We start from the raw sequence: 26,264 nt of genomic DNA, 5'->3' as shown, positions 1-26,264 counted from the left end.
CACAGAGCCTATAGGCTGACTCTAATTGCTTTGTAATGACACCCCTATTTGCTCTCCTCTTTCCTCTGTTTACCTTTAGTTTAGTGGCTGGTGATAAGTTACTCTGTAAAGGCCTGGAAAGCCTTCAGAAACAGGAGAAAAGGAAGAGAAACCCCTTCAGCAGTAACAGTGTGAGCACATTTCACTCCTTGCTGCTCCAGTGACACGGGGACTTGTTGGTGTACCCTAACTTCTCCGACGTGCAGCAAAACATTCCACATTTTCATCAATGGTTCATATTTTATTAGAAGCCCAGCTTGGTCTGGGTGTGTTGAACCGAGGCTCAGGTGCACAGGGCCCAGGTGTGGGGCACAGGGGATTTCTTACTGTGGAGAAAGGCCTGGAACAGCCTACTATAAACATGTAAAAGCAGAAAATAATTTGTACTTGTTTACACATGCATTTGCCTTTTGAAATATCTTTGAAAAAAAACACATTACAACTTCTAGCAGCTAAAACCACCTCAAAACCACCTACAACCTCCCCCAAGGCCTCGCCACTGCCCTTTACGGGGAGCAGCCCTACCCCTCCTTAAGATGGCGGTGGGCAGGACGGAGACTACAACTCCCAGCAGACCGCGCGGCGATTCGCTATCTGATTGGCTGCCTGCATCCGCGGCAGACCAATGAACAGCGAGGATCCTCCCGGGAGGGTGCCGGTCGCTCTGGCTGCGGGGCATGATGGGAGTTGTAGGCGCTTCGCCGCCGCGGGGGCAGATGGCGGCGGCTGCTGCGGGGAGGCGCCTGCGCAGTGCCGGCGGCGCCCGGCGGAGCCGGCGCGTGGCAGGAAGCGGAAGCGGAAGGGTCGGCGGGGCTGTTCCTTGACGTGTCCCTCCCGGGCAGCCGCCGCCGATCGCTCTCAGCTCCCGTCCGGCGGCCGCCATGGGCAGTGAGTACCGGGGCGCCTGGGCCGGACCGTGGGGCGGGAAGGGAGGGGAGTGGGGTTTGCGCGTCGTGCGGGACGGCCACCGGCTCTCCTTTCGGAAGGAGCTTGGGACCGGCCCTCCTCACGGTCGGCGCGGCGGCCTGCGTGTCCCGTCCCCCCCGCCGCCTCCAGCCTGCTGGCGGCCTTCTCTGAGGGGGCCCTGCCCTCGCCCTCCAGCCCCCAGCCTGGGACCAGACCCTCGAGGCTGCCCGCCGCCTGCCCTCCCTCCCTCCATGGCGGGTTTCCCTTCCCCCGGCTTTGAGGGCTGCCGCTGGGTTATAGATATTTTTTCCCTTTCTGGCGGTGAAAGGTCCCGTTTCCTAGTTGTGGTGGAGTTCCCTAGGGAAGGGAGCTGGCTCTGGGATGCCCGGTGACCGGGCTCGGCAGCCCCAAGCTGGAGTGTGCCCAGTGTGGTATTGGGGCAGGGAGAGCTGGGGCTGGGGCTGGGGCTGTCACGCTGGTCTTGGGTCGTGGTGCTTTCCACCAAAACCTCGGTTACATTATCAGAGTAAACGATAAAGAGTCATCTGCAAGCTGTAAGTAATCCTAGGGAACTGAAGGCTTTAGAGTCTGCTGCCTGGACCAAGCTTGGAAAGCCCCTTACTCCATCCGTGTGTTATTGCAGATGTAGGGCTTAAGTTTAAAACCACAACCCAGTGTGACTTTGTAGGCAATAAATGGTTTGGGACTAAGTAAATAGTTTTAACGGGATGATCTTAAAGTGTAACAGAATTGACACTAAAGTTGTTGCTTTCCACAGAGGAGTGGAAAGCTGCCAGCCAGCTCAGTTCTTCATTGCCACATGCTTTTTAATTTAAATCTGTCCAAAATCTGTGTGGAGTCCTAGATTAGTCTTCATAAGTTATGCATTAACTCTCTTCCAAATCAGCTCCCTCTGCTCATAGGAGCACTTGCAGCTTTGCAGATACCCTTTTCTCTCCTGTGCTTTTGGTAAGACTGAGCCCACTTTGACTTTTCTGATTTAAGGAGGTGGCCTTTGGTCTAGGAGGTGATGATTGCTGCATGAGCCATTCTGTAAAGCAACCTGAATTGTTGGTTATGAGCAGTGTGTGGGAATTCTTAAACTGTATGGCCTGAAAGTAAGCCCTGAACTAAAACTGTCTTGGGTATTCTGTTATTGTGTATCAAGCACAGGGAGAGGTTATGATGAATTAAATACTCAAGGGTATTGATGAGCCTGTGCAAAAGAACAGCTGTCAGTCTACTTGGTAAAAGGAGAAATTTGGCATTTTGGGGTGTGTTCTCTTTCTGTTTTGTACTTACACAAAGGTTCAGCTACTTAGATGCTGATAAAAATAGACTTAAAATAACCAGATAAAAATAGATAGATAAAAGATAGACAAAAATAACTTATAAAAACAAACAAAAGAACCCACAGAAAAACCCCTTTTGTCCTTAAATGTGACTTTTAACATTTTAATTTTTAACATGTCCAAATTCAGGTTTACTTGAGTTCCCCTGATGTTTTTGTGTACATGTGTTCACTTTGTCTTTAACTGATTTCCCTACAGTAAAATTTCTTGAAGTAATCAAGCCCTTCTGTGTGATCTTGCCTGAAATCCAAAAGCCAGAACGGAAGGTAAGTTATATAAAATTGCCTTCATAGGCCTCTATTTCTGTGCTACAAAATTTACAGCTTAGTTAGCTTTTTCTTTTTTTTTTTGGTCTTTGGTAGAATTGCAGTTCTGGACACAGCATTTTTTATTCAAGTGCTTTTCTAGTGCCTCCTGTGCTCTCAGCAGGGTTGTACAAGAACACATTTGCTGGTAAATGCAATTGTGCAGATATGGTTATGCCATAGCAGTGAGTGGTGAGATACTGAAAAAAGGACATACTGGAGAGTAAACTAGAGCAGCTTGAAATAGCAACTTGAAAAATCTTTTCTTTCCAACTTCTAAACTAAGATTATATATGAAGATAAGCTTCTCTGTATTTTATTTTCCCCATGCCAGAAGCTCTTATGAAAATGTAAGAAGTGTAAGATTTGTTTCTGTGGAAATACTAGAATTACCTTCTGCTGGTGAAAGCTTGTTTGTTTGGACTAAAATTTCAGCAGAACCATGTAATTTGATTTGACCTTGTATAATAAAAGAGATGAAGAGTTATTTTGTTTGGGATGTCCTGTACTTTCATCTTGTCCCTTCACAAGATGAAGCAAGCTTTAGCTACCATGAAAGTCTGCCTGGTTGAGTAGATCCTCTTATCTTGACAGCTTTATCATCTTTGGTTCTTTTGTGGTTTGTTTTGTTGTGTTCTTGTTTCTTTTTTTCACCTTTAGATTCAGTTTAAGGAAAAGGTACTATGGACTGCTATTACACTCTTCATCTTTTTAGTATGCTGCCAGGTATGTTTCTTTCCCTTTTTTCTAAAGAAGAGCTGAAATGTTTGAAGGATGTTATGAACTCTCTAATTTGATCCTCTTTTCCACTCCTGGTTGGAAATGCAGATTCCCTTGTTTGGGATCATGTCATCAGACTCAGCAGATCCTTTCTACTGGATGAGAGTGATTTTGGCTTCAAATAGAGGTATGGTCAGGCTATCAGGAGGGAGTTATTTTAGCTTGGATCAAAATGTTTTGGACTTGTTCTTACCCTGCACTCTGTTTTAGTGAAGGTGAACTCTGAAGTGGTGAGGGGAAAGTAATTTTATATATTAAGTAGTAAACCAGTGGGATATTAGGGAAGGCACAGCTTTGTGGACAAAATGAGTATAATGGTTGGCTGTGAGGAATCTCTAAAAATTAGGGAGCATTTTGGACCAGAAAGGGTTATGGAAGAGACAGTTCCTAGTTACCTGTATCACTGCAGTTTGAATCTTCTGTATAAATTTCAAGCTTTTTGATTTTGTCTTTCAAACCATATTAAACGTGTGTTGGGGTTTCCTGTGTGACATCTCTGAATTTGTCTCACAGAAGATAAAAATTCATCACAGTTTGTATAAATTCAGTTTCTTGTAGAGGCTTTTTAATGCAGGTATAAATTTAAAATATTGGCAGTTTCTTGACATCATTTTGTCATTATATATCATTTGGGGTAGCTGTCAGTTTATATCATAATAAGATGTGCACACATGCAGCTTGGTGTACTCCTAAAAGAGTTTGGGGTTTCCTGTTTCAGATTACAAATAATAAGGTGACTGATTGTCAGAGGCAGAAACCAAATTCCAACCTTGCTTTGTGCAGAATGAATCTGTTCTTGACAGCAAAAGTCTTTTTTTCAGCAAACATAGTTTTAAAAGTTCTGGGCAGTACTGCATTACTTACCAGACTGACTTTTAACAAGCTTCTGTTGTCACTGAAACCTTTTACATTTATGGAGATTGGAAGTGCTGTGTCTTCTCTATTGTTATGTAAGGGGTGTGAAAAACAAATTTGGAACTTCAAAGGTGCCTGTGTGTTGTACATCCCACCATTTTATTTCATTGTTCTCTCTGTGTCTGGCAGGTACATTGATGGAGTTGGGTATTTCACCTATTGTCACTTCTGGGCTCATCATGCAGCTCCTGGCAGGTGCCAAGATCATTGAGGTTGGTGACACTCCAAAGGACAGAGCTCTCTTCAATGGGGCACAGAAATGTGAGTACCTGATACTGAAACCTGGTGTTTTGGTAAATTTAACAGTAGGAAGTATAAACTTTGAATGTGATGAATGTTGGGGGTCAGATACATGGGCTTCTGTGCTGTGTGTCCATGTTGTGCTGCAGATTTCTGTATTTCATTTGTCTTTTGTTGACTGCTCTCTGGCTTGGTAGCTGTTGAGCTTCTTCTAGGTTTGTAAAGGAAAGATATTTGCAGTTGGCATTGCTGCTGTAGTCTGATCAGATAAACTAAGTACATAGACTCATGAGACACAGGCTTTGAGCTGTGTTGGTCAGCATTAACCTGTTGAGATCTTTGCTTACTTGATAAATGGCTTCTAGAAAAAAAAATACGTTTTTTTTAGCTATTTTGTATTGTACCACAGTTCTTACTGATCTGGTTTTACTGGAAAAAAAGCATAAATTGCTTGGATAGTATTTTAACACCTCAGTGTTTTCAGTCTCTAAAGCAAACCTCAGTAACCAATGTCCTTGCTTCTAAGTTCATTTGTTGTTGAAGTGTCTGTGTGTATTTGTGGCTTTTGTGCCAGATTTTGGACAACAAATTTAACTCGTCCTTGAATTGAAACGTCCCATGACTTATATAATCTTTCCCAACTTTATCTACAAATAAGTGATTTATATTTTTCTAATTGCCCACTGGCAGAAGTCTCCAGAACAAATGCATACTTCTTTTTTTGTATTCTGCAGTGTTTGGAATGATCATTACCATTGGGCAGTCAATTGTCTATGTAATGACTGGGATGTATGGAGACCCATCTGAGATGGGTGCTGGGATCTGCTTGCTTATCACAATTCAGGTAATTTCTGTTGTGTCCTCTCAACTTATGCTTCCTCTGAAAGAATAAAAAAATCATTACAATTTATTTTTTAACAAAAATAAAAGAGATGGGACTAATGCTGTATTTATTTCTTTTTCTTTTTCTTTTTTTTTTTCCCTTCACCATAGCTTTTTGTTGCTGGATTGATAGTTCTGCTGTTGGATGAGCTCCTACAGAAAGGATATGGTCTTGGTTCTGGCATCTCTCTCTTCATTGCTACCAATATCTGTGAGACTATTGTGTGGAAGGCATTCAGCCCCACCACAGTGAACACAGGACGAGGTAATAGGGCAGAGTCCATTTCCTTTACTTCCACTAAAGTTGGGCTGTTTATCAAATGAAACATAAAAAACCAAGTAGATTCTGCCCCATGTTCTTGTCAAATTCTAACTCTTAGGTAACTATAAACTAATTCTAAAATTCTTATATAGAATAGCACAATGGTCATTGAAAATATACAGATGTCAGTTGTAGAAAAGTCTTAATTTTATACAAAAAGGCAAGGTTTTTTTTTTTTTTGCCATGTGGTCACTTAAATGGCAAATGCTGTTACTACATCTTAACTATGTGTTTGCCATGCAGTGAATCTTACTGTACAGCAAGTGCTCCTATGCAAGTAGGAAGATTCTTCCTTTTAATTTTGCAGTATTTTGTAAGATATTTCATCAAATTAAATTTCTTACAGTGCCTCCATTAGAACTCAAGAATGGTAGACTGCTGTTGTAGTACACCTGCTACCCAGCTTACTGACAAATACTGATTGTTTCTGCTCCTTGCCTGTCTTACCCTTTGCCCCAAAGACATTATTCTGCAAACATGGCACGAGGTGGCCTTGTTTGGTGCTGTGTAGCAGAAAACATAAGTGAGGTCATCAGATCTTGGTCTCTTTTTCCAGAAGACTTTCAACAAGACAAGAGGGCATGGTCTGAAGTTGTGCCAAGGGAAGTTTAGGTTGGATATTAGAAAGAATTTCTTTACAGAGAGAGTGATCAGGCATTGGAATGGGCTGCCCAGGGAAGTAGTGGATTCTCCATCCCTGGAGATATTTAAAAAGAGACTGGATGTGGCATTGAGTGCCATAGTCTGGGAACTGCAACGGTGGTTCAAGGGTTGGACTTGATGATCTCTGAGGTCCCTTCCAACCCAGCCAATTCTATGATTCATCATTTTCCCCTTTATCTCCCTTTTCTATGATCTGCTGTAATGCAGACAATAACTGGTGTCTCACCATCAGTGATACCAGTGCTGCATCCCTCATTTAATTTTATTAAACTGGGAAGGAACTTAGTGACTGTCAGTGTTTCTGGAGACCAGTAGAGTTACAACACTTGATGGTTGGATGGTGATTTAGTTTGAAGACCACTGCTGGACTACTTTGAAAAAAAAATTGGAAATACCATAGCTGATAGAAAGGATAAGTAGTAGAAGTCTGAGAGCAGGCTCGAGGTGAAAAAGACTTGGAGAAAATCCCTTTCTGAAGGGATTCAGAAATGTGCAGAATGAGATGAAGCACAGTAGAAGGTGATCACAGAGCACACTTGACTTGGTTTTCCTTTTCCAAGGCATGGAATTTGAGGGAGCCATCATTGCACTGTTCCATCTGCTGGCCACTCGGACAGACAAAGTCAGAGCTCTCCGTGAGGCCTTTTACCGTCAGAACCTCCCCAACCTCATGAACCTCATCGCCACCATCTTCGTCTTTGCTATTGTCATTTATTTCCAGGTCAGTTGGAATAAAGAGAACTGCAGAATAGTTTGTATAAAAATAGATCTGTAACCTTACTTCTGCAGGAATCTGTATTCACTTTCTCCCTTCAGAAGACTCATTTTTGTACCTGCAAGATCTGGATGTTTCTTTAACACCAGCTTCTCTTCATCAGTTTCTGTGCTTAATGTAGTCACACAAAAGACTTGAGACCTACTTTGTTTTTTGAAAAAAAACCAACCCAGATGAATGTGTACATGTACCATTGCCTAAGCCAAATGCTGCTGGTTTTTGCTGGAAAACCCTTTGAAGTCTTTAGTATGTATGTTTCTTACTGCTTGTTGCAGCAAACTGCAGACAAACACAGAAAGTTGTAATGTTTCTTACACTATGTTCAGACTTGAGACTTCACCTTTCTTCTCATGTCTGTGTTTTTTATATCTTCTTCTACACATATGTTTAGAAAACTCTGCAGAGGGGCTGGAAGCCTGCAGAAGTGTTGGTATGGATAAGCCTCTAAGTAGAGGATGTGTGCTTGCACAAAATGATGGCAGGGTTTTTTTTTCTGTTGCCATCAAGTCCTTGCACTTGTAGTTTATGACCTGTGTGGTTAATGTCCAGATATAATGGATGACTTCATTTTGAAAACTCTTCAGGGCTTCAGAGTGGATCTTCCTATCAAGTCTGCACGCTACCGTGGCCAGTACAACACTTACCCTATCAAGCTGTTCTATACTTCCAACATTCCCATCATTCTTCAGTCTGCCCTGGTCTCAAACCTCTACGTCATCTCCCAGATGCTTTCTGCTCGCTTCAGTGGCAACTTACTGGTTAGCCTGCTGGGCACTTGGTCTGTAAGTATTCCTTCTAATCTTAAATACAGGTTTATAAAAGCACCATTAAACCACATGGTTGAAAAGATAGAGATCATGTACACTGAAACTCATAAATTAGTAATTTGTTTAAATTTAGTGGTAGAGTCTGAGGCCTGCTGTGATGAGTCTCCATTTACATACTACCTTGGGCTTTTCTTTGCTGTCCTAGGTATTTTTATTTTTTCTTGTATTTCCTTTCTACATTAGGAACTAACAGTGATAGTAAGGTTGTATCTTTGAGTGGTGCTGTAGTGGTAATTCTACATGGTGCCATGAAGGTGTGGTAAAGTCAGGTTTATCTTTATGACTAAGAAATTGTGAGAAAGTTGGTGACTGCTTGCTTCCTTCTTCTAGGACACATCATCCGGAGGCCCTGCTCGTGCTTACCCAGTTGGTGGACTTTGTTATTATTTGTCACCTCCAGAATCCTTTTCTTCAGTGTTAGAAGACCCTGTACATGCAGTTGTTTATATTGTATTTATGTTGGGCTCCTGTGCTTTCTTCTCTAAGACATGGATTGAAGTCTCTGGCTCCTCTGCCAAAGATGTAAGTTTAAAATGCTTCCATGTGAGCTTACATGATGAAAACAGATGGTGTGTTGTAAGAAAGACTTTCTTCTGAAATAGCCATTATGCTGGTAGTCTTGTTGATAGTATTTATCATTTGTGTAAACAGTGACTTTATGATGAAGTCAGAAAGGGGTAATTGCTTTCCCCTGTTTTCCTCACTGTTATTTCAAAAAGAACAACAAAACTCAAATAATTGCTTTCATTGCCATTAGGAATGTTCCTACTGCACATTGCAATGTAACATCTATGGAGTGTGAGGGCAGGCAAGGTAATAGGAGAGGTAGAAATTTCCAGTGCCAAGTGACAGATGCCCCATGTGCAAGGCAGTTACCATTTCAGAACTTGCAGGTAAAGCTTGAATACCCATACCTGGCACAGGGAGGTTTTTTTGGGGAAGGTTAACTAAAAGTTATTTTTAGCTTGAGCGTGCTGAGAACAGAGTGCAGGATATTAATGTACCTGAGTGTAGCTTTTCAGAATTTCCATTTGCTACAGAGTATTTTATATTCAGCAAGTGTGTCAGTCTGAAAATGGAATTGGAAAACAAGATGGAAAATAGTTGTCATCATGGTATGTTTGTATTGTGTGGGTTTTGGGTAGGAAATGGAAGTTTGGCAGCCAAAGGGAATGGTTTAAGCCATTCTTTAGCAAACATGTAATAGTTTCACAGTTGTTCTAACAGCATGGGCACTCTCTTGTTTTGGACTTGAATCTGGCTGCTTGTTGTCAGGCAGGCAGGGGTGCACTCACAGCCATGTATAGACAGATTTATTTCTGTATAAACCAACATACAACTTTTAACACTTTATTTTACTTTATGTATAGTGAATAAAATGATTTAATGTAAACAGGGGCAGAATAAAAATTGATTAAAAAATTGATACTAAACCCTAACAAGGGGAAGGGTAGGTGGCAAAACAAGAACAGGATTGTGTGTATTAGAGCCTACTAATTCCCAGATTGTCCTTTTCACAAGTGGTCTAGAATTATCTGAAAAGCTTCATGTAATGGACTGTGGAAAAGCACCTGTGACTGCAGTCTGTCTGAAGTTAAAGTACTGGATATTTTAAACTCAGATGAATAATGGAAAAAGCCAAAACACCAAAACAATACAAAACCCCAGAACCTACCACCATTTACTGAAGTGTCTTGTTCCTGTTTTCCCATAGTTCCCTTGGCAAATGACACTGATCTGGTTCCATTCCTTTGTTCACTACAGGTTGCTAAACAGTTGAAAGAACAACAGATGGTAATGCGAGGCCACAGAGAAACTTCAATGGTACATGAACTGAACAGGTGAGCTACACATTCCACAGGCTATTGATGCAAAGTGTCATGGGGAAACATGGCAAGTTTTGCTTTGAGTTCTGTTTTCTAGATTCTCTTAAAGATATTTATTCAGCTTCAGTTTTACATGAGACATAGAATATTGTCTCATTGATGGAAGACTTGTACAGTACAACATGTTCTTGTCTTACAATTAGAGAATGTGCCTTTAAGTTCTGGAACTTGTGTTTTCCTGTTAATTTTTTAAGTTTTTATACTTATAGGATTGCTAATAATGGGGCTTTGAGTGTACTTTACTGACTGATGCACAAGTATTTTTCACTGTGATTTTTAGTCTCAAGTTACTGTTTTCATGCAGACCTTGCTTAACAAGCAAATAAGTAGTTGCTTAAATCTATGAGGTGCCGGGGTTGGTATTTCTGGTGCAGGGTAGGAGCTATGCACCCTTCATGTTGCAGAAACATTACCATAACTTTAGATTTCAGTCATCTGCAAATGACTTGAAGAGCTAGGAGCCACAAGCTTAATCTTTGTGCTTGGTAGCCTGTAATACCTTCTCTTCTGAGCTTAGCATTTTTTCCCTTCAGTCAGTTTGAGGTTTCTGTTTCCTTACCTTGTGTCCTGGCACTTGGACTGTTCCTTACTTTGCACTGTGGACCCATGAGGGAAGAGCATTTCTGCCTTTTCCTTTTATTCCACATGTGAAGTTCCTTATTTTTCTTACCACCTGGCTAGACTATCACTGTAGTGTTCTTTCTGTTTGATTTGGATGGGTTTCTGTAGATCCCACTTGCCCCTGTGTATTTGTTAATGTCCTGAGCAAACTCTAATGGTGCCTTTCCTGTTGTTGTGTTTCACAGGTACATCCCTACAGCTGCTGCCTTTGGTGGTCTCTGTATTGGTGCCCTCTCCGTGCTGGCAGACTTCCTTGGGGCAATTGGGTCTGGAACTGGAATTTTGCTGGCTGTCACTATCATTTATCAGTACTTTGAAATCTTTGTAAAAGAACAGAGTGAAGTTGGCAGTATGGGAGCTCTTCTCTTCTAAACCTAGCTTCTTCTCATGGACCCAGGAAAAGAGGGGAGAAACATTCTCAAAATCTAGCCAGTCAAATGAAAAGAAGTAACATAAACTTGATAATGTCATTCTGTGGGAACACATATTTTAATAATGTTTCCAAAGTGCATTCCCTTATGTTTAAACTTTTCTAGCATACTGTTTGCATTTTATAACTTGATGAAAAACGTAGAAAAAAATTTTTTAAGAAAATTGTTTTGTAATTGTGTTAGGAGAATCAGCTTTTTGAATTGGATTTATTTCAATGACTTGAAATTTTTTTGAGCCCCTTTCAGATTTAGTGTACCTGAGGCCTTTACAGGTTTTAATAAATAATGGGAGGGGAGGGGGTTTAAATGTTTGGGAGGGATTTTTTTTTTTTCCATTTAACTTGGTTTTGCAGCTCCTTTGTAGTAGGGGTGAGAAAAAGCTCTCCCTCTAATGCTCAAGTTTCAAAATTATGGTTGTAAGCACAAACAGTGTTTAATATGTTCAGTTTTGTGGGGTTTGTTTTGGGTTTTTTTGTTGTTTTTTTTTTTCAGTATGGCAGATTTGGAAGGCAGTTATTTCTTTTTACTAAATGAGATCTTGAATTCCAAAATGTTTTGTCTTGTACTTATTTTGCTAGACCTTGTCAGATGCTGAATATTGGCTTGAGCCTGTTGTCAGGTTTCTGTATAAGACAGGAATGTGTTCTTTCCCACCATCCCTCCTCCACAAGCAGAAAACTCAGGTCAATCTAGATTCTGCCAGGGTCTGTGTCTAAGAGCTGCAGCTTTGAAACTTGGTCATACTGGCAGCTTTGTAAAGCCTTCTAATTAGTTTTCATTGCCATTAGAGGTAGAACTTCTAGATCTGATGCTAGCTGAAAGAAATGGATGTTATGGCTGCTTAGATGCAAAGCCCCTTGTGCTCTTTGCTAAAGCTAAGTTTCTCTCACTGATAATAAATTCTGGTCATGTTGCAATCAGGATATTATCTCACTACTCATAGCTAGTGAATTTTGAGCCTCATTATGATAAAGGAATGTGAAAAGAATGTACATTTCTAGTCTGTTTCTATGGATCTGGAGATGAAACCCTTGTCAGATAACTCCTGCTCATGTAGAACGCTTTTCCATCCTGTAATCTCATTTGACCTGAATGGTGTGTACAAAAGGACTTTTTTAGCAGGTATTGGGTCTTTTCATTTTTGAGGATCACACGTACAAACCAGAGAAATTACAGTAAAAGGCATTTAGGGACCAGAATAATAAATAGTTTTCTATTTTAATTTAAGATTGTCAGTACTAACCAGGTGCCTAGGACCAAATGCAACTGTTTGTGTATGAGTCTTGTAAATACACTCTTCCTCAATCAGTATTGGACAATGTGGAAACCAGAATGAGACATTATAGTTCTGGGATGTTTCTCTGCACCACATCAACTTGGCTGTTGTGTGTTCTTGCATGTTGGGCTGACAGAATATGAATTAATGTTTCTGCTTGGAGTGATGGGACTCTGTTGCATACCCAAAGAGCACAGGTGACACCCAGGAACCTTTGTTAATGCACTGAGCTCAAATACCAAATGCATGAGAAACCTGCAGATTTGGACTGAGATACACCTATCAATAAAAGTGAAACTCATGGGGTGAGGGTCACAGTTGGAAAGAAGCAAAGGTATTGGGCTGAATTATCTGTGAATCACTCACTATCAAGCATTCACTATTACTTCTCACTACATTCAGAATCTTTTGTCTTTCACAAAGTGCTGGATGCCACAGCACCATTTTCATGTGAAACAAGGGATGGTTAAAAAGTGGCTTTGAAAGGGGAGGAGCGTGGTGTGGTTCTTCTGCTTTGGGGATATTCATATTGTTTTTCCAGGAAGCCCAATACAAATTTAGTTTTGAAATAAAAAGGATTCCACTTTTGTACATACAGCTCTGGCTGGGCTGAAGCTGTACTTGTATTTTTTTTGTCAGATGATCTGTTTGAGCTAGCTGCAGTTTAGACCATTATCTCTTCAGTGTCTAAGCAGCACTTGTTCTCCACATGTGTTTTTGTTGTCTAGTGCTGGAATCTTTGTTGTCAGGCAGCTGTGTCCTCAAAGCAGGACCTGCTGATCACACAGTGGATGTTCACAAGAAGAAATAATGCCTAAACAATCTGCTTTATAAGGTAATAAAGTACATCTTTGGAGCTAATGATTGGCTTTTGGTGCTTTCAATACTGTTAAACTTCTAACACTTGTAGTATAATGTTACCTGCCTAAGAGACCATGAGAGTGATCCCTTTCAAAACAGCTGTTCAGAGTGTCAGTGTAAAATAAAGACAAATTGCATTTGCTCCAAGGTCTTCTCAACAATAGTTTGCCAAAATAACAGAACCTAAACCATTCCTCTGGGCTTTCCTGTTCCAATTCAAGTGTTCCAATTCAAAAGGCACTACACAAATAAATAGTGGGAGAGTGAGGGTAATGCTGCATCAGTTTATTAAAAACTGTATAACTGTATGAGAGTGTGCCAGTCTTTCAGTAGTATGATAATAACAGGGTTTTAATTGAAACAACAAAACTCAAAGCTGATGAAGTTCCCAATATTGCTCTGCCCTCTGAGGTTCTTAAATTTCATGTTGAGTAAGGAAAACTTTTATATCCTCCCTAAGAGAAATATGCTAATATGTAAAAGCAAATTTACTTAAAATACTGGTACTGGATGCAAGAAGTTTGGCCAAGACTTTGATCATGTGCGAAGTAGTTCTAAACAAGAGCTTGATTTTTCCACTTCACTGTTTTATTTCTTCCCAGGGAACTTGCATTAATAACTGTGATTATTGTAGGAATATTATGTCTTCAGGCATGTGTTCCCAGAAGTAATTGAAGTTACTGTAGACATGATGAGTTACCCACAAGACAGCTGGGTGGAATCCTAGCACCAGGGCAAATGGTAGTATTTCTTCTGGTAGTGCTAAGTTCTTCTCATTGCCTTTTCTCCTGCACTGTGTTTCCATGTGAAAGCCTCTGCCACAGTGCTCAAGTGCTGGCTGTTTGATTTTTGCCCCGTCACCATTATTCAGGAAGCCTTAAAAACTGTTTTTTTTTTTTAGTTTATTCTAATGCAGTAGTTCCTAGAGCCTGTCTCCATGTAATTTTGAGATGGGAAAGAAAGGGAAGAAAAGGACTTTTTTTCCTAATTCCTTGAATGTTTCCTTTGTTGTTGCTGGTTTCTGTTTTGTTTTATAAAAGATAATTTTGTCTGCAACTATAAAGGCTATGGTTTTATTCAGTGAGAAGTTTCATGTTTGTGGTCCCTTGATTTCTTCTGGGGATAACCCTGTCCCTGTACTGTAAACACAGGGTGATTTGTGACAGATTTCTCAGCCAGCTTCCAGTAAAGGAGGAAGCGGAGTGGCCTAGCGACTGGATTTTTTAGTTATTCTCCCTCGCAGCAAGGAATAATAAGCTTAAGGTGGCCTTTACATGCCTTGCAGGTTTCTGTAAGCTGTTGTTTGCCTCCTGGCATGCTGTGACACGGGTGACAGATCCTCAGTCAGCCCTTGCTGAACACCCCAAACCATCTCCCTGCCGCGCAGCCCCGCGCCCAACGCGCCTCCAAGTTTTCCCTGGGGCCAGTGCCCATCTTTTCATGTGCATGAGAGCTGCGAGGTGTTACCCCCAGTAAGGAAGCTTTTAGGGGAAGCGTGCAGGGGAAGGAGGCCACTGATATTTCGGACAGCGAAATTTTATACCTGGTACCCATCTCCCTTCCTCCCGCCGCTGCCCCTGCCAGCTTTCTGACACCGAACCCCGGCCGTCACCGCCTTCCTGCCGACAAATGTCAGGGTCTGAACGGCAGCCAGCTGGCACCCCCGGCTCTGCTGGGCGATGTGCAGGTGTTCAGACAATGCCTGCTTGTTCGGGGGGGCTGGGGATGCAGCTCCGACCCCCCCAGCTTGGCCAGAGCCGGGAGGCTGCTGGGGAGCTGCTGCCCGCCTGGTGGCGATGTTGCACCGGGCTGGGCAGGGAGCGGGGAAATGGTGTTAAATCTGTTCCCTATGTGTGTTCTTCTTTTCCCTTTGCTGGTGGGTGTCGTGCAGCGTAAAAACTTGGGAACAGAGTTCCCCAATATTTATTTGCACTTCCTAGAATCAGGGCCAGGATTGAGGTTGCTTGAAGCTGAAATTATCACCCCCTTTTAGAGAGTTTATAATGTTTAAATGTTTATAATGTTTTCTCGTGGTTTTCCAGCATGCTAGGTGTCAAGGGGCTATTCCTGTTACAGCTGCTTAGTCTGCTGAATATTGCCACACAATAGAAGCCCAGACTGAGACACTCTATGGGATTGGAAAGAAGGAGAGAAAAGAAGCATTTAAAACCAAAATCGGTATTCTAAGCTGGGGACCTAATTAGTCAGCTAGATTTTAAGCTTCTGTTTTATAATATGCTACTGGATGGATCTGCTAAAACTGAAGCTCTTCTGTGGGCCAGGTTCTAGCAATCCTTTGGCTATTGCTGCTGTGATGCTTGCCAAGCTGGCAGTGCTTGGCAGAAAGGAAATACCCTGACAATTGGCACCTCCTTTGGCAGCTGTGTCTGAGGGGCTGGAGACTGAATGAGCACAGACATGATATACTTTGTCATCATGGAGTGCACTGTCAAGGTCAGAGATGGGATACCTGCTCCAAAATATTTCTTGTTGGAGAACAAGAAGATTGGGACAGTCAATTTTCCAACAGTATGAATACCTAAGAACTTAAAATAGATCCAGCAAATAAAACAAGAATCCTAAGGAGAGTTAGGATATAAAATTTTTAAATGCTGGTTCAGACATTTTTGGTTTGCTTTGGAGAAAGTCAGGATGCACAGCACATATGAAATCCCAGATTCCCCTTCCTATGTATTAAGGCTATAGTGGATGGTTCCAAAAATGGTGTGAGCACTGTTGGGGAATATTAACTATCTGAAATCTGAGATTTGTATTATCCACTTTAACCTTCAATCTGTCTTTAGCCATGTGATGTTCTTACACCTCTGACGTGTCTCTTCTCTATACCTGTGGTGTGGAGCTTTCTAAAAGAAAAAGGCAACTCCAGACACACAGGAGCAGGGAACAGTTGAGTTACACAGAACATTTTGCATAATTAACTTCAGTATGTGTGAATTTTGTTTAAATAGCTTTGTCTTTTGCCAATGCAAAAACAAGGAATTGTTGCTGCTGCTGCTGGATCCTCGAGGGCTGCAGAACCATGCCTGATGCACCCAGAGCAAGGGTTCACCATGACCACAGGTGTTGTCATTTATACAATGATTTGGGATTGCAGAGCTCAGCTGCAGGGAGTGAGCTGTGGGTGTGTGGTGAGAAACCCCAGCTCTGTGGAGGGATTGTGGGAAGAAGGAGCTGAGTCAGTGAGGAGGAAGTGCAACCTTGAGAAGCCAGAATGTGTGGGCATGAGGTTCCTGTGCTTCAGTGCATCTAAGAATGCTCTTGGACTCCAGGATTTTGATGACTGCTGACAACAAATTGTGAGTGTATTGTGTGATGGGGATTGTGATTAGTATTAAAGGGGGGGTAGCTGCCTACTGGATCTGCTCGGTAAGAGAAAGCCCAGAATACCTGGGTACTGTAGAAGTCATTGGTTTGTTTAACCTTGGTATCCCAGCCTGACCTGCTGTTCTCTTTCTTCTATACAAAATTTTCTTCATATTTTGTAGATGGAGAAACTTGTAAGGCAGGGAAGAGTTTGTTGAAAGTGCTTAGAAAAGGAATTAGTTTATCTCAGATGTTTGGGGGTGGAGCTTGAACTCATGGTCTTTACATTAGAAGAGCATTTTTTTGACCTGGCCTCTCTTGCCTTTAGTAACTCTTGAAAGGAGGAGAGATTTACAGAGGGGAGGGGAGTTTAAGTTCTTCAGGTATGAAGAAGAGAACTACCTCTTATCTCAGTGCCTCCCATTCCTTAAGCAGTCCAGGCTGGTGGAAGCAAGCTAACATTTAGGATAAGACTTACCTAATTTAATGATGAAACACAGTAGCACAAAGCAGGGGGTCTGACACAACTTTCTCCAACTAAGGTACATTGTTGTCGCTATTTATTTTATTTTAAACACTTGTATCTACCTATTTGTAGTGGATAGCTAGGAACTTGTATGCTCCTTTAAATTGTAATGATAAGAGGGGTATCTTGTGTGCAAAGAAAAGAGCCCTGGTTGAAGAGCAAATAAACTTGGAGGGTGTCTCCTTTGATGAAGTGCATTCTCAGTGTTACTTGTATTTCAGGGGCTGGTTGTTTTGCAGGTGAGTGCCCATTTTGTTGGATACTGGCTGTAAATACAAAAGGAGAGAGATTTCTGGCTCCAAAGATTATATAATCTGAGGTGATGGGGTTTTTTGCGTTTTTTATTAAAAAACAAACAAAAACCCAACAAACACCAACAAAGGAAATGCTGCAGAGAAGAATAGGGCTTATTCCCAGTCACCCAGCTGGTCAGTTCATGAGTCCTGACTCCAACAGTGTCTGTACCATACCAGCTCTGTGCTCACCTCTTCCATTGATGTTGCCTGCTCCTGAAGCACCAGAAAGAAATATTTACTCTTTAGAAATGGCTGCACAGACCCAAATTGCATGTGTGTATATATATAAAGTAGGTGCCTTTAAAACATAACTATGAGCAGCTAATTAATGAAGTTATATGCATCGTTCTGTGTTTAGTCCCCAGATCAGTGTGTCAGCAGTGAGCTCATGCCTGCAGGAAAAAGAGGGTCAGAGAATCGAGTGGTCTATGTGCCAGTGTGGTCATGTTTTCCTTTGTTCTTGCAGAATTGCTGAGAGATCACAGCCTTGATATTATTTCATCCTTGTAGAATATATCTGCTTCTCCAGAGCATGTTTCCTTTATGCATAGTCCATTAAGTGATGGTCAGAACTTTGACTGCCTGCAATTCATCAAGTTTAACACTTTACATTACTATAAGAGAAGACAAAACCATTTCTCAGTGGTTTTGGTTATTTAAAATAATTGCTATAAAATCAGCTCAAATCTGGATCATCTCCCTAGTAGAGGTGACAGATGCTGTTAGGGTTCAGGACAGTATTATTGGGAAAATAATGAAATTGCCTGAAGACTGCTACATTGCCACAGACCAGGGAGCTTTATATGCATGTAATGAAGTAGAAGCACCCTCTAGAAATTGGGAGAAAGGATATTGGTTAGCTTGGGATTCAGCCCACAGGGAAAGACATAAAAGGCTCTGTCCTACTTTCTTGTGTTGCATTGGTGGTCAGTGGTGGGAAGTTCTTACACAAACCAGGTACTGCTCATGTCAGAGCTTCAGTCCCTTAGTGAATTTGTCCCTTAGACTATCCACACCTCACATTTCCCCATCATCATGTGCTGCAGCAAAGGTGAACACACTGAAGAGCATTGTGTTTCCATGAAGATGGGGCAGTAGGGGAGGAAGGAGGGTTTAAATGGGACAGAATTTGTTCCTGTGGTTGTAGTTTACCAGAGCATCCCTGATGTGTGCTGAGGTATAGCATCCTCCAGCATTTAAAGGTGTGACTGAAGTGAAGGAGAGATAAGAAAAAGAAGGGGAACCCTCTCACCTGTGTGCAGCCCACTGGTAGGAGTAGCATCTCCTGAGGAGCTCAGCTCTGCTCTGATGCCTACTTGGGTGGGGGGAGCAGAGGGGTCTGGGTGCCAGGTACTGATAGTATTTCAGTACCTGGCTGGATATCTGTGTAAGCCTGGGAAATGTCTATCTGTATCCAAAGATAACAAAGAACTTTTTTGGTGTTCCCACAATTAACGGGAAGATGCTGTTATGAGATGGGGAAAGTGTGAGCAAAGACATGATGTGTCCCTGCTGCAGAGTTGTTGTGTTTCCCTAGGGCTGAGTATTGGTTGTGCTGGCTCTGTCCCCCTGTGAGATTTGATCTTTCTTGTATCAGGTTGTGGGGATTTGTTAATGATCTGAAGCATTTGCATGGGGAAAGACATTCACAGAAGAGCAGTGCAGTCTGTACTGAATCACTTCCATGGATTTTGTACCTCCTCCTGTTGGGTGTTTCTGTTACTATCAGCACTCCTTAGTTCCCTGCTACCTTGAGCAGTGGTGAGCAAGGTGCCAGCCTCTGGGTTTCCTGTGTAATGGCTCACAAATGCATTATGAAAACCCAACCAAATTAAAACCACCTGTGTGAAACACAGCCCTGAAGCATGCAGGGGAGGCTAAGCTGGAGTGTGCAGCCCACCAGTGTTTCCAGAAAGTGTGTGGGGTGTGTGCAGTCTGTGAGACCTGAGCTCAAGCCTGACCTCATAAAGTCATCTCCCTGCCCATGAGGCCAGTGCTTTCCTGTACAGGTGGGTGTTCCAGGTCAGCATTCCCCAGCCTCCAGCCCTCCCAGTGGGTGCCTCTGTCATTCAGGAAGATGCTGCTTTGTTCCATTACCCAGCAAAGCTATTGCTGCAGCAACAAAATGCAGATCTGACAGGGCAGCTTTGCCTTTCTCTTGTAAATCCTCTGGCAGGAACCTCATGTGATTCTTGCCAAAAACCTCTGAGTGGTAGGAAGACTCAAGAGGTTTCAGGATGAATGCTCAGAGAGGTGGGCAGGAGAAGTCAGACATGGCTTTTCCCCAGTGTACATCAGAGCTTTGTGCTTACGTGGATGTCTGCTGGGAGGCACCAAAGACTGATGCCCTTGGCTCCCAGATCAGATGGGGCACAAGGAGCTTTGTGAACTTGTCCAATGTAACCTGTTAAAGGGGGTGAGATGAGCTGCTCAGAAATTGCTTTCATCTTGCAACAACAGCAAAAGCACTTGATTTTATGTAAAGCTGGTTTGCTGTATTTCTGTCTAAAAGGGGTTTAGCAATTCCTGGATGTATGCTTTTAACTTTCTCCTAAGTATGTGTTCCGTGGGTCTTTAAATGCCATTTGACTGCTGCTGACTTTCTGTCTCAATCTGGGTGGGACGGGGTGATGCTGGGTGAGACTGTTTTTTCTGAAGAGAAGTGATGATATGTGTGGGTGCTCTTGGCAAGATCCTGCCAAAACAGGACAAAGAAAATTCATCCTCTAAAAAAATCTATCCGGATAGACAAGACCCTTTAGGAATATACAGTTATCAGTCTCTCTAATCTTAGGTGCCTATCACCAGCATCCAAGTTGTACAATATAGATGTCCAGAGGGGCCAGAGCCATTCAATAAAGCTGTTGCTATAATTCTTTACATTAATACTGAGCTTGAACACATCACTCCTGTGGCCAGTGGTCTGGAAAAACTACATACAGCTTTCAGACCTGGGGAGCACTTGGGATAATAAAAAAAAGCACAGGCAGGGCTGGGGGTCCTGATGGTCACCACTTGGGACCCAGAAAAGATGTTTCTCTGGTGCTGGGGGGTGCTCTTTGGTCTCTGTAGCAGCAGTTGGCTTGCTGGTTCCCAGTATTTACCCAAATATATTTTGAATTGTTTCGGGTCCTATTGTTTGTGATAAAAGGTTGGACAAAAGGTCCATTGATCAGGCAGTTCTTGCCATCCATCTCTGTCTGCCTCTGGAGACAGGGAGTTTGGGGTTGCAGTGATGCTGCGGGACAGGAGGCACAAAGAGCTCTGCTGGCTCGGGGGGGGGAAAGGTGAAATAGGGAGCAGGAAGCTTGCAGAACCTTTTTGCTTTCTGCCATGTGAATGTGTGGATCACTGTGTGAGTGCAGTGCTGTGTGTGATGGGCTCAGCCAACTTGCTCTGCTCCCAGCCCAAAGCTGATGGTGAATTGACTCTCATCTTTTAGTTTATCAGGGAACAATCTGCCAGGTTTGGGTGCAGGCAGAATTTGAGTCCTGAATGGGAAATTATTATAGACAAAGATGCTGCATTTTATAAAGATAAAAAAAAAATGTGAAAGCTACTGAAGGGTGGAGAGAATCTTGTTTCTGGAGGAAAGCCCCTGATTTTCTTAGGAAAAGTGAAATATCACCTAGTTGTTGTTTGAGCTGAACTTTTTCTGCTTTTCTGTTGATGAAAAATGGTGCTTGGTACAATTACACAGCATATGGAAAATAGTGATTTATGAAATACTTATTTCTTTTACTGTGTCATATTCAAAGTACAGCCCACGTTAGAAATGAAATGGCATTGCATGCAAAGGTTCTTGCACTGAAGAGAAATGAAATACCTTTATCCCTAAAATAAAAGGCAGAAAGGTATTAAAAATAAAACATCACTGTTGCTAATGTACATACAAAAAGGAAGGTTATATCTCGTGGCTCTGAAGTAGAATATAAATCCAGACATAATAATGCAGATTGACAAGAAACTTCTGTTTTAGAGAGCTAGCTGGGGGAAAAAGAATGTGAGATTTCAGTATAGATTCATTATAATGTGGTTAACAGAATACAGTATTAAGGACTGACAGTAAAATTGGCTGGCAAGCAGTAAGTGGGAATTATAGTTCACTACTGTTTCAACTTAAAATAACTCAAATTGAATTACTTACTTCTTTTATAGAAAGCTTATTTTTCAGGGTACGGAATACAAAAGTAACATTATCACTTAAAAAATTAGAATGTGTAAAAGGATGTTATTATATTTTCCTAGTTACATTTTCAACTGAGCCTTCCCTGTTTCTTACACCTCCCATTCCTGATCCTGCTGTTTGGGAAGATGGGCACAGGGTGATCCAGCTGGATCCAGGGTCTTAGCTCTGCCCTTGGCTGTGCAGAAGCTCTGGCTTTGGAAACTGAGGTGGGACTGGTGCCTGCTGGGGATGGGCAGGGTCTGAGCTGGGGGTGATGCCAAGGCAGAGCTCCTGACCTGGCACTGGGAAGAGCTTCCACCCTGTGTCTGTGCTGTCCTGCAGGTAGGACTGGGGATGGGGGAGGATGGGGAAGGGCAGCCCGTGCCTCTCTGCAGGCTTTGGGCTGTGCTCAAACTGGTCCCATCAGCTAAGCCTGTGAAGTGTGGAAGTTAGTAACTTCACCCAAATGGAAAAATTGGCTGCAGCTCCTGCTCCAAAGGGAGCCCGTGATGGTTTCCTCTGCATGATGAGTGGTGGCCATACCTGCTGCCACTGGGTGACCTTCTGGCTCCTTCCTCCTCTCTCTGCTCCTCGGGCCCCTTCTCTCATCTCTGGTTTGCCGTCCCTCACATCTGCACAGCACAGGGCCCCTCTGGCAGCTCTTGCTGAGGATCTCTCATCGTTGATGTGAGCCTCGGGAAGATCAAGGAGAGCTCTGACAATGGGGACATTGTGCCCAGGTTTCTGCACCCTGGCTGAGGGAAGGACCCCACCTCCCCACAGCCAGAGCCCCGTGTCCCTCTCCCTGGCCGGGTGACACAGGTCTAATGCTGCAGCCATGTGGAGGAGGCTTTGGTGGGAGTGGAGGGTGGTGGCTTTCAGCTGGGGAGATAGTGGAGGAGAACAAAGCTGCCTGAGCAAACAATGTGATAAAAGGGGGTGCAAGATTTCAGGTCCCTGTGCACACTGGTTTGGGAAGAGTGTGGCCGGGGAGGTCTCCCTAATGCAAATTGAATACATGGTTTAATTCATAACTTGAAGTGAAACCTCTGCCTGGAGTTTTCGTGGATTTGCTTCTGTACTCAACACACTCTCTTTAATTCTTTCTTTTCTTTTACTGGCATCAGCTTCCTGGGAACAGCGTTGTCAAGGAGCCTGCTGTGTCCTCTTGGGGGTCCTTTTCTTTCCTTTGCCTTCTTCGTTTTGCCTTTCTGCTCTTCCTCTGCCTCTTTACCTTCTCTGTTCTCTAATTCAAAGCCTTCTTTCAAACACCTCATCTCTCTTCTGCTTCTCCTCCTGCTCTCCCTGGGATTACAGCCACAGTGCATGGGGTTTACTCCTCTTTGATGGAGTTAGAATATTCTTTTCTTTGCCTTTTGTTAGAATATTTCCACCTTTCTCTTCATTCTGTAGGTTTTTCTTCCTTCTCCTCATGCTTTCCTCTCATGTTTTTTTGAATTTTCTCTTCCTCTTACCTTGCTGGTTCACCATCCTCCCTTGCAACATCTGCTGCTTATTTTTCACCCTCTTTCCTTCAGTGTCTCTTGCCATCTCCTTACCCCCCAGGTGCTGAATCTCTGAAATTAGATGGTCAGCTCAAGGTACAGCAAGCTGCAGATGGATTTGCCAAGTTGCTCTGTTGTAGACCACATTTCCCTCTTGCTTGTAGCAGAGCTCCTCAGCTCGCTGGCTCTGAGTCAAACCTGCACCACAGGAGTGCTGTGGTCCCTTGTGGAGCTGTAACCAGAGGCTGGAGGAGCTGGATGTTGACCTCTCTGCAGGGCAAATCTCCACTTGGGTGACCCTCTGGCACCCAGGGCAATGGTGGAGAATGGAGTCAGGGCACATGGGATGTGTTGCCTTTGTTCATTTAGATAACATCATCCTGCAGAGCTCTTCCAGCTGAGGTAGGAAGTTCTGGCTGCTGTCATCCTGGCTGATTGGATTGCAGGTATGAATCACAGGATTCAAATGATGCTCAAACAAGTCCTTGTGGGTTGTCTCTCAACAGGAAACAGGGAAACTGGAAATGGGTAAACGTGGCCAGGCCAGAGGTGCTGCCAACTGTGATGGGTAAATCACAGGCTGCCCAGCCCTGAGAACGGGGTTGGCAACTTTGTATGCTCCAAATGGACAAAGGAAGGAAGAGTGATCTGTGTGAGGGGACAGGACTGAGGCTGAGGAAAACTGTTCCTGACTGCTCAAGCCTAGTCTCAGTGGTTCTAGAACATTTCCTACTTTCTTTCTCAGGCCATATGTTTTTCTAGACTTTTCCAGAGTGCGTGGTGTTACTCTGCTCCTTTGGGCAGTCATCTATCACCCTGAGATGGCTGTCACTCTGGGGCAGATGAAGTTGAAGCACTACTAGGCTGGGCCACTGTAAAATATGCTTTATTGAAAATGAATGTTGCAGAGACTGCTGTAATTGTTTTAAAACCACTACCACTCCTTTTTCACTTTTTTTTTTTTTCCCTATAGGAGTATTTTTGCTACTTAATTAATTTTTTTTAAATCTCTAGACTTTTTATTCCAGCCCCACTGCCTGCATCCCTGCGGGGTGAGCAGAGGAGGGCTGAGTGACAGGCTAATAACCTGCTCCAGCTCTCGCTCCAAGCCCAGTGGCAGGTGTCCCAGCTCCCCTATTGAATGCCACCATCCAAAAAAAAAAAAAAAAATTTATCAACAATCTTCCTTCAACAATGATTTATTATTGCCATAATTTGCTTTGGTACAATGAGCTGCGGAGCATATTTCTGCACCCGGCTGACAGGGATTTGATGGCTTCAGGTTCCTATTTTATTTAGTCTCGAGCCTAATATGATTTGGTTACCCTCGCCCCCTCCTTCCCATCCCTCTCCTCCCTCCCCACCCAACATTTTCTCATTTTGTTTTGTTTTCTATGAGTGTGTGTTTCGCATAACCCTGGGCCGGCTGACAGCGCTTGTAAAAACCAGAAGTCGATCTCGCAGTGGCTTTTCACCATTAATCAAGCTGCCTGGAATTGGAAAGTAACACTGACAGGCTTTTATCTTGGAGAGAAGGAGGATGGCAGATGTATTTTATGGTGGATGAGCCTTCACGGCTTCTATTAGACTGGGACTTCAGTGGTACAAGGTGGTGGTTTGGGGGAGGAGGGGAGTGAGGGGGAGGAGAAGCCGGGGAGCAGCCTATAGATAAATAGATCCGTCAGTCAGGCGATGCGGAGGTCTCCAGGCGGCCAGCCATTGTAGGTGACAGAAAAGGCAATCAAAGACAAAACAAATCAAAAGGTACATCTTATCAGCAGCAGGCCAGCTGGACTTCCACCGCACTTGGAGGCCCCGCCGAGGGCAGGAGAAATTAATCGTGCTGTCGAGGCCAGAGAAATTGTCGCCGCTGAAGGTCCAAGTTCAGGCGAGCGGAGGTGGCCAGCGTTAAAGGAGAGTGAGAGCCAGGGGCAGGAGGAGAGGAGGGAGAAGCGAGTGCTGCCATCCCACCACCTCTCTCCCTCCCTCCCTCTCCCCCCGGCCGCCACGGGCTCCTGACAAGTGCATTCATCGTGCGATGATAGCTCGGCACCTATGATTGGTACCTTTAATAATATAGCCCTCGCTCAGCTGTCACCCTGAAAGAACAATTTTTCCTCCCGCTTTCCCCGATGCAAAGATACATCTGTAATGAGAAGGGTGACAGAAAGTGGGAGCGCGGGGAGCCAAGGAAAGTTTGGAAGAACATTAATCAAAAAGTGAAGCTGGAGGTGATGCTGGCTCCTCGACGTGCCCGTGCCTCCGGTGGGGAGACAGACTTGGGTTTGGAACTCCTCATATGCTCCCCAGACTGTAGTGATTCACGGTGCCCTCAACAGGGGGAGAAGGATCATTCACCCTCCCTTGGAGAGGAGCAGCTTTGAAAGCCACCATCCTCCTGCAGAGCTGAGCTGGTCGTGGTGGGAAAGGGATGAAGGAGGGAGGAACCCCTTCCATGGGGAGTCCTGGGTGTAAACCAACACAGCTCTTCCTTGCAAGAGATTTACAGTGAAGTGAGCACAAAGGGACAGAGGTCTCTTCTTCCTTCTACAGCCTGTCCTGCTGTGGGTAACCAGGATGTGGTCAGGCCCACCACACTCTTAGGACTCCAACTGCATGGAAGGTGCTTGTGTGGTAGCCCAAAGCCCTGTGCTGGGGACTGAGTCACAGCTCTGCTCAGAGCTGCTGCCTGCAGCACCCAGCCCAGGGCCATGGCAGGAGATGTCCCAGGGCTCCCAGTGCTGGGAACACCCATGAAATTTCCTTGTTGTCAGCCCCACTGAGCATCTGTGCCTGCGGGGGCAGGTTTGGCTGGGGAGATCTGGGAGGAGTATCCCATCCCTGTTGTAAAAAAGACCCCGAGAGCCCAGTGCTGGGGGAGCAGCAGGCACGGAGGGGCCTTGTGTTTGTTGTATTTAAGGAACATGTCTCTTTTAATTTACGGGATAAGCAGCGACGTCCTCAAGCGTGGTTATCTCCTGTGGTTTTCAGCAGCTTTCCAGGCTGCCTGGCTCTGCTCTGTGGTTGTCAGTCCCTCCCTGGGACGAAGCCCTTGGGCTTGAATTCTTTAGCATTAGTGTTTGGCAGTCGGTCCTCTCATTCTGCGCATTTGTTCCCTTGTACCTACAACTGATTTGCTAATCTGCATCTGTTTTTGTTTTTATCCTAATAAAAGTGAGGATTATAAGCAGATCTGGATCAAACAGGTTTGTCTGTAAAAGCTGGGGGTTCTGGTCTCTGGTCTGTCATCTCAAATCCTGTAGGATTAGAAGGAAAGCAGGGAGGGGTTAGGCAGCATCTCTGAAAGAAGCAGTTTGTTCTAGAGGGTTTCCAAAAACTGAGTAGTGATTACTTTCTGCCTTCT

The 26,264-nt window shown here is 43.6% G+C and overlaps 1 protein-coding gene across 1 annotated transcript; it reads left to right on the top strand.

Annotated features, from left to right (window-relative positions):
• Positions 1 to 814: 814 nt before the first annotated feature.
• Positions 815 to 13,081, top strand: SEC61A1 (SEC61 translocon alpha 1 subunit). Its single transcript, XM_030458437.1, has 12 exons — positions 815 to 927; positions 2,496 to 2,563; positions 3,263 to 3,328; positions 3,431 to 3,509; positions 4,427 to 4,558; positions 5,272 to 5,381; positions 5,531 to 5,684; positions 6,965 to 7,125; positions 7,764 to 7,961; positions 8,337 to 8,528; positions 9,771 to 9,847; positions 10,699 to 13,081. Exons 1-12 carry the CDS (start codon positions 921 to 923, stop codon positions 10,883 to 10,885), a joined length of 1,431 nt encoding a protein of 476 aa, XP_030314297.1. The 5' UTR covers positions 815 to 920; the 3' UTR covers positions 10,886 to 13,081.
• The last annotated feature ends 13,183 nt before the right edge of the window (positions 13,082 to 26,264 follow it).

The sequence above is a fragment of the Calypte anna genome, chromosome 12 (genome assembly GCF_003957555.1).
Source record: "Calypte anna isolate BGI_N300 chromosome 12, bCalAnn1_v1.p, whole genome shotgun sequence".
Lineage (NCBI taxonomy): Eukaryota > Metazoa > Chordata > Aves > Apodiformes > Trochilidae > Calypte > Calypte anna.
Note: the sequence above shows the minus strand (reverse complement) of the source record. Positions and strands in the feature narration are given on the sequence as shown.